Genomic DNA, 8,828 nt, shown 5'->3' with positions numbered 1-8,828 from the left:
TTCTCAGAGGAAAAGATGTTTTTGCTCTTCTCCCGACTGGTTACGACTCTTTGTGGTCGCTCTGTTAGTACGTCATATGCTTTGTTGATTGGTTTATTTGGCCCGTCTATCACCAACATAGGCCAATCAGCTAACCAGTATTTTCGCCCCTTCCCAAAATTACTTCAACGAAAGGTTTCCAGATGGATATGCGGAGCAAATCCATCTGGCGGAGTCAGGTTATATAAGTACTGAACCATTCAAGACCAACACTATGAATTCCCACCCTGTTTCCAAGGTGAGAATAAAGGATTTGATGATCCACTCTTGTAAAAGCGGCAGTTAGATTCAACAACATTTAAAAACAATGACCAGAGTCTGTGGGTAAGAGAATATGTTTAAAAATCCTCAACATTGCCCATTCAGTTCCATCACAGGTTTCAAACGTTTTGAAATGGGCTTCAAAAACAATACATCAGTTACTGTAGGTCCACGCCAATATTTTTGGTCAGTCATTAAAACAGTAAGAGCAAAGTTAATGATCTTAAATTTGATGCTTGTTGCAGTTAGAGGTATTATCAAAAACACATTTTTTTCAGTTTTCACTATTGTTTGACAAGAACACCAGCAATCTTTCTGCATCTTTAAGACCATCTGTAACTTGTCCTTCTTTCTCCATTACAAATTCAGCTCTCTTGCAATCTCACCTGGCATTATGTATGGCATACCATAGCCAGGGCTCAGATCTGGGTTTAAAGGGTCTTATTTTCAATGCAGCCACTGTGTCTGAAAACAGTCTTGCAGATTAAGTTGAAATGAGACAACAAAGCCCCAACATCTAAATTAATCCCCAAGGAATTGCTAGGACTGATTGGAGGAAAAGGCAGCTTCGACAGTGGAGTTTATAAAGCGAGAGCGATATACGCTGAAGCAGGAGGTTTGACAGACTGACAGATGACTGCCATGTCAAACACAACAGCAATTGGTCTAAAAATACAACCATGAGCCAAATCAAAAGCATATTCAGACCAAAACAACCTAAACAAAATGAAAAGAATTGATATGTCATGAAAAATATTTGGCCAATGTTTTTTCATGATAGCAAACATGAATATTAAAATGTGCTCGTGTTTCGATAGGACTCTAGCTAAAAATCAGCATAGTCTCCAAGGAAGTGTTGTATTTTGGAGTTTTGTATAGAACAACACACAACACTGACACAACTGATACAAGTTTGCCTCAAGGTTAGAAGTCATAAAACATATAGATATCTGTGAAGATTCTCAGTCATCCAGGTCATTGTCAAGCTTAAAAAAGTTCCATTTAGGCAACTGGACGGGGAGTTTTCTAGAAGACGTTTCGTCTCTTATACAAGATGCTTCTTCAGTTCTGACTAGTGGTGGGGAGAGCTTAGAATAATATACTGTGGGTCTAACAAAGAGTTAGGGGGGACAAACGGTGGCATTGATCCCCCCAGGTTAGAACTAAACAAGCCTCTTGGGTGAGAGGCAAAATATCTTAGAGAGGTAACCCGTTTACAGAGATAGTTCTCCCTGTTAACAGTAGCTACACCTCCACCATAATCTGTCATCCCCAGAAAGTTATAGTAGGTGCAGTTCAGTGACAAAAGTTCAGAGAAAGCCCTAAACCCACCTACAGTCATCAATGTCTTAGGCATAAATCAGACTAGCCTGGCCAAAGTTGAAAGGATTTACAGTACGCCATCCCCTTAGAGATTGAGGGAAGAGAGACAACCGGTTGGTTACCCCCGATCCAAACAAACCACAGGAATCAAGCAGCAGATTGGATCCTAAAAGCACTATGAAATAAAACAATATGTTGTCTTAATTCTTTAGGGAGACCTATAGGACAATACGCAATTATAAACCGGCACAGGTAGACCCGTAAATCATGTAGAAACTGGGGGCAAAACACTTCTTGGTTTTTTTGCCCATGTAGAGCTGAATTAAATAAAAAAGGTCACAGATTAAAGAGTGTTTGGCAATTATATACAAGAGCTAGTATTTTGAACAGTAGATCTATATAGTTTAAAAATGCACACAAAAAAATAAAACAAAAGTTTGCAGAGGTCAACAAGCCAACACTTACTTTATTATGTTACCCTTGAATGTTGATATAATATTAGTATCTATATGTTGCTTAATCACACAGATATATAATGCGGGTAACAACAAAATAATATTTTATGTCATACTACCAATCCGACTAGATCAGATCAAATCGAATTGATTGATTTATGAATCTATAACCAGCTCTTCTGTCTTACTCACTGGGTGGTTTTGGATACCTCTGAAACTCCAGAGAGCATGTTTACCTAGAAACAGTAGTTTTCTTGCATTTCCTCTGTATTTAACGAGGTCCCACTGTATACACTTAAAAAGTGTATATGTGCACAAGTGGCACTGCAGCACAACTACACAAATATGAAAATGGGGATTGTTCTCAGTGTCTCAGTTCTGCAGTCATGCGGTTGTTAAAAGGTTTTGGTCCCGTCTTAGAGAAGTACAACTGAGCCATGGGTATATATTTAGATCGATCGATCTAAATATATATAAATTATTATTAATAATTGATAAATTAGACCCCTCTGTCCTCATCATAAAATACATTTGGATAATTCAATTTCAACCATCTCTCACAAAGCGACATCCTACAGAATTCCTACAAAAGCATGAAAAAGTCCCAAGACACCATGTAACACTTAAATGTTAACACTGGAAAAGTTTAATGTATTTGGAATGTGAAATTTTCTAATAGGCCCCAAGGCTATATCTGCATTACTCATATTTTTCTTCTGTTGCTTGAAAGATGTTCGCACAGATAGGGACTGAAAAGATGAAGCGTACACATTATCAGTATTGTGTGCTCACAAATTAAAATCAGATATTCACAACAGCAGCTGCTTTTTTTTTTACACCCTTACCTTTTACCCTATTCCCTTTGGGAAAGCTGTATTGGAATATAAGTGAGTTTTTTATTTCTTTAATTTTCACAAACAATGAATGCAAAATAAAAAGACGAAAAAAGAACCAATCCAGTGCGATAAAGTTTGCTGTATGAACTCTAATTGTCATGCTGCCTTCTGCCTATGGTAACAGGCATTTACTTACACATCTGTTATGTGCACCATAACATGTAAATGCCATATTATGATAATAAACATTTCACCTATTTGTTTATCTTTGTATCCAATCATTCATCCGTCGAAATTTGTTCATCTGCTTATCTGTGCATCCCTTCCCTTATTCATCTATCCATCCTGGCAGCCATTTACCACTATGGAAATATCTGTCACGATTCCACGTTTAACTTGGTACTTTTAAATGTGTAAAAAAGGGGGGGGGGGGGGGGACCTGAAAATGTGTCTCTAACAAGTTGTCAATTAGCTTAAAAGGATGTCAATCATAAGTAGACTTTTTTAGTTTTATATTGTAAACAAAATGGTTAGATTTTATTTACTTGTGGCTCAGTAAAACCTTGATGAACATTTCTTCTTATAGATTTTTCCCATTTAACTTTAAAATCTGTGTGCCATTTTTTTCTCGTAACAGGAGAAAGTAAAGCCTGTTGTGAATATATCTTTAAAACAAACTTACTCTAAATCCTGAAGGTCTTTTGCCAGCAGAGTGTAGAAAATATGTGACAGTGTCTATGAGTATCTTGAGTTAAGTAAATATTGGCAGCACAGTGGATAGTTAGCTGGTTAATTAAGACTTTTTTTTACATAATTTTGTCAAATTGAGTTGGTAATATCGCTGTGGTCTCTACGAACCCCTTAGCTGACCCTGGATGTTAACATGTGAGAAGAATATTATTTTAAGAGCCACTTAACCCAAAGTGTGCTTCCTGTGCACACATCTGTTGTCATTATCCTTGAACCGTGCCTCCCTGCAGTTCTCACCCTTTCCAGCTACTCCATTAGCACCCCCGGTTTTCTGCAGTGGCTTCGTCTCCCCGTGACTCGTGCCATGAAATGACCTCACGCAGATTTAGTTACATCCGTCTTTATAGAGAATGCAAGCTTTGAAAAGGTCCTTTGTAATTGGATGCCACTGTAGATTTTAGTGGGTTAGCTCACACCTGTGGGACTGCTGATGAACTCAGAGCTTGGAAATAGAAAGACGTACCTGTGTAGTCTGTTGTGTCCCCTTTTGCAGCCATTGCACTTCAAGTAATTGAAAAGCAGAAGTGTTAATCAGTTTTGGGCAGCTTCCTGTCCCTTTTTGCTAATTGCTTCCCTCTGACCTTCTTTTAATTACCATCCCTTTTTCATTTCAGCTCTCCTTGTGTTCTATATTTTTTCTCTTATGCCTCTTTTTTATTTTTTTCCCCTCCTGTTTTGCCTTCTACTTCTCCTGCTAGTGCTTGATAGGCAGCGTTAGCCAGTGGGTGTTGGGCGGCCTGATTACTCTGAACTATCCACAGCTGCAGCAGCTAATGAGGAAAACACTCCCATCAGCGAATAATTGCTGTTTAGGAAGCTGGTTGGCACGAGCGTTCCAGTCGCTCAGATCGGCTGCAGAGTGGATCACAACCCACCCGGCAACTCGTCGGTGGCACAGCGTGCAGCAATCTGTTGCGTTCCACTTGTTTTGTCCCTAAAATAGACAGTTTATTGTTCCATCTCCCAGCTCCTCTCATTTGGTATTCTTCCCGTCAGACTGCACAATGTTGCAGCTCATTTTTGAGCTGATAAATTAAGAGCGAGAAAATTGGAAAGTGAGAAGGAGGATGAAACAAAGGATATTAAAAGATAGGAGGATGAGAGAGCAGAGGGACAGCTTGAGAATTAGCTCACAAAAAAAGTAGAGTAAACATAAAGCATGAGAGAGCAATGAGAAGTGATGAAGCAAAAGCTACAATAAAGAGATTAAAGGATAGAGCTGGCACTGTTCTATATTTTTATTATTGTTAACAAATCAGGAATTAGTCAGAGTCCATCAGAGACTTTCAGCCCATTTTGAAAACAAGCAGCAATTTTCCAAACAGCTGCTAAAAAGCACTCTATCTTTTATCAGATATCCCCCAAACAAAAGCCAAATGTGGCTTTAATAGCTGTGTATTGTTCTGGAAAAAGATACAGTACCCTCTACTGAGTATCTGGGTCTGTAGACAGTTGCGAAAAGTCTAGAGATATTCTTTAGACCTATTCCAATATATAAAGAAAAGAAAATAGAGAGGGAAAGAATATTTGCATCTCATTTTTTTTTTTCCACCACTGCCTGATATATAAACCTTTATAAATGAATAGCTTTGAGCAGATCCCTTTCTGGTTACCTTTAGTAGAAAAGGTACAGCCTGAGTCTGTTCATCCATTGACTCTACTTTCTGTCCATAAATCCACTCTGTGTTCCTTCTCTTTTTCTTTTGCTTCTTTTCTGCAATCAGTAGATGTCTCTCTATAAACCCGTTTATTGAAGAGATGCAGACTAATCATTTGTCATTCATCAATCTGTCCTCCGTTTATCTTTTGTTCCTCCCTTTTTCCCTTCCTTGTCAATGATTTATTTCCTTTTTTTCTTGTATCACACTTTCTCTTTCCTTTCTTCCTTTATACTGTTTTCTGTCTTTCTTCTTTTTTCATTTATTTCTAGATTTCTTCCTTTATTGCTGTCTTGCATTTTCCTTTATCCTTTCCTTCAGGCTTTTTTACATCCTTCTTTTTTTATTTACTTTTTCTTCCTCTCTTTGTACGTTTACAATATTATCCATCAATCTAGTAAGGTTTTAGGAGGTTTCACATCTAATATCTAAACAGTATATAGATATTCATAAATTGTCAGAGACATCAGGGAAAACTAGTCTAAAAGTTTGAAATAACAAATTTATAGAAAACATGTTCTACGACACTGTTTAATGGAAATAATTCCTCATCGTTTTAAAAACAATTAACATTTACATGATCTTAAGTGAGAAATCTAATTTGAATACCACAAAAATCAAAAGTGCAGAGTCGTTATCCTAAAGCAGAAAGAAATGGGGGGAAAAGTTGACAACCGGCAATGGCAAACTTTATTGCACTGGATAGGTTCTTCTTCCGTCTTTTTATTTTGCATTCATTGTTTGTGAAAATGAAAGAAATAAAAAATGTCATATCACTTATATTCCAATACAGCTTTCCAAAAGGGACAGTTGACAGTTGAAGATAACCGAAGATATAATTTTGAAAGACAAACTGGGGAAAGACCCAAGCAGGCAACATAAAATTAGAGTTCAGTACGAGACCAGCAATGAAAACTAATAAAACAATATGAGCCATTGGTTATTACATGTCATAGAGCAGGCCTCCAAGAAGCACAAGGTGAAAGCTGACCAATAAAAAAATGTTGAAACACTATCCTTTTTTTTTTTTCCAGAATCCCCCTGACTGCAGTAAGGCAAGAAAGCTGGTGTGTAACATCAATAAGGGCTGCGGTTATGGCTGCCAGCTGCACCATGTTGTCTACTGCTTCATGATTGCATACGGCACTCAACGCACACTCATCCTGGAATCACACAATTGGCGCTACGCCCCCGGCGGCTGGGAGACTGTATTTCTGCCCGTCAGTAACACATGTACTGACCGGTCTGGGACTTCCACTGGACACTGGTCAGGTGGGTACATCTATAGCAACACAGTCACAGTAGGAACAACACTAGCGTTAGTACAGGCAGCTGTTATTGTGATGAACTACTTATCTGTTTTAGAACAATCCAGGCTGAAAACTGTGTTCCTGCCCTGAATCTTGTGTTAAAAAAAAAAAAAAACACTTCATCTTCTGTTCTAATCTATGTTAACAAAACAACTCCCCTTTTAACTTTCTTCTTCTTGCTGTTTCTTAATCATTCTATGATATTAATATACATTTCAGCACCGGCTTAGCAGAAATGAACCTCACCAATCAGAGCAGGCTTATGAAGTTTCAATTCGGAGTGTTTTTCCCCAGTTGCAGTCCCCTGCAGCATGGATTCACTGAAGGCTCTTTTATTTTCACATTAAAAGCTGCTCTTGGGCATTGTTAACATATCCCTGCAAAAAAATCCATTTTGACATCAATATTTCATGTCGTCCTGAATATAGAAATTCATGTTTTCAAACTCACTACTGTTTTTTTTCACGTATTTTTTCCTAATAAATTATAAACACGGTTTAATAATATATAGTCTGGTATTTAGCTTTTAAAGATGCCATGTCTCCAAGAATATTTTAGTTTGTTTTTTGTTTACATCCATGGATTGTAGACCTGCGTGGTCTCAGCACATGGGGCTTCCATGTTCCTATGTCTTATGTTCACTCACCTTTATGTGGGTACCGCCTTGTATTGTTGGTAAGAGGGTTTTTATTTACCCTGGATGTTTAAAACTCAGACTCAGACTCTTAATCTTTTCTTTTCCTCCTTAAAACATCAGATTTTCAATTGAATGAGTCTGATTCGTATACTAAGAAATTCCATTTAACATCCATCCATCCATTAACAGGACATACAACCATTCACACACACACCTAAGGAGAATTTAGAGAAGCCAATTAACCTAACAGTCATGTTTTTGGACTGTGGGAGGAAGCCGGAGTATCTGGAGAGAACCCACGCATGCTCAGGGAGAACATGAAAACTCCATGCAAAAAGACCCCGGGCCGGGATTCGAACCCAGAACCTTCTTGCTGCAAGGCGGCTGTGCTACCCACTGCAGTCCATTTAACAAATAATAAATCAAATATTTATAGGGGTTCATTTATCTTGTTTATAATTTAATTGCATGGTTGTTATACAGAGCTCTCCACCCTTATTGGCATTGACAATGGCTGTCCTACTAGTAGCACCATGTCACACTGAAAGTGTACTGGTTTTATCAATTCTAATTGGTGAAATGTCAGTAAACCTTTTCTGTTTTATATCTTATTTTTTCAGGTTTTTAGTGCTACATATATGGCGTGAATTAAATTTTAGATAAGTTTATTTATATAGCATCAGTTGATAACATGCAATGTGTTATGATAGATTAACGGCAGACTCTGAAGGGAAGTGAGTGCCTCATTGTCTTCAGGCAAATGTGAGAACGCACTGTATTATTTAACCCGGTTGGAGGAATTGAGCACATCCGCCACCAAAAAACTGAACTAATCAAAACATTCGCTTAACATCCAATTCTACCACTTAGCTGCTAAATAGAAAACATAAATAAACAGATAGATGCTTTTCACAGAAAACATACACCAACAATAGGGCTACACTGTTCTGTTATCACCACAAGCAACCTTTTAAACGAAAAAACTCCAATTCTAGTTTAAATTCAGTGACAATTTTTGATTTGGGCAACGTGGGAAGCCACACAAGATGGGTTCTTGTAAAGTATAAGATCCCCTTTCCCCCGACTTGTTCCTAATATTGTGGCCGACTCTGTGAACGCATTCATTTAAGACCAATCTTACAGTCTAATGATCTACATGCAAAGCTCGACCTGCCATCAAAGGGAATATTAAGACTCATTTAGGGAATCCAAAATCACAAATTCCATCTTATCTTCCATGTTTTAAAATCCATAATGGATCCTGTAATCCATTGTCCATTATTCCATACATTTTTGCATTTTTTGTAGGAAAGTAATTTCGGAAATATTTGTAGGAATTCTAAACCTTTAGCCTTGGTCTCTGAAGGTCTTGTCTTGGTCTTGGAAGAACCAGTCTTTATGCATTGCTGCTCTTTACTATAACCCCTTGCTCACACTGGCTCTGGTGCGGGTACCGAGCCGACGGAGACCGCAACTCCCGCACACCCCCTCTCACACCGCCCTTTTGAATACGGTGCGGTGCGGCTCTGCGGCTCCGGCAACAGGTCCGGAGATTTAAC

General features: G+C 38.2%; 1 protein-coding gene across 1 annotated transcript in view; it reads left to right on the top strand.

Annotated features, from left to right (window-relative positions):
• fut8 (fucosyltransferase 8 (alpha (1,6) fucosyltransferase)) overlaps positions 1-8,828 on the top strand; it is a 73,477-nt gene that overhangs the window by 32,091 nt on the left and 32,558 nt on the right. The window contains exon 5 of the mRNA XM_015368955.1: positions 6,357-6,594. Coding sequence (XP_015224441.1) covers positions 6,357-6,594 — 238 coding nt within the window. The remainder of the gene's footprint in view (positions 1-6,356; positions 6,595-8,828) is intronic.

Source organism: Cyprinodon variegatus, unplaced genomic scaffold, assembly GCF_000732505.1.
Source record: "Cyprinodon variegatus isolate N-32 unplaced genomic scaffold, C_variegatus-1.0 Scaffold37, whole genome shotgun sequence".
Classification (NCBI taxonomy): Eukaryota; Metazoa; Chordata; class Actinopteri; order Cyprinodontiformes; family Cyprinodontidae; genus Cyprinodon; species Cyprinodon variegatus.
Note: the sequence above shows the minus strand (reverse complement) of the source record. Positions and strands in the feature narration are given on the sequence as shown.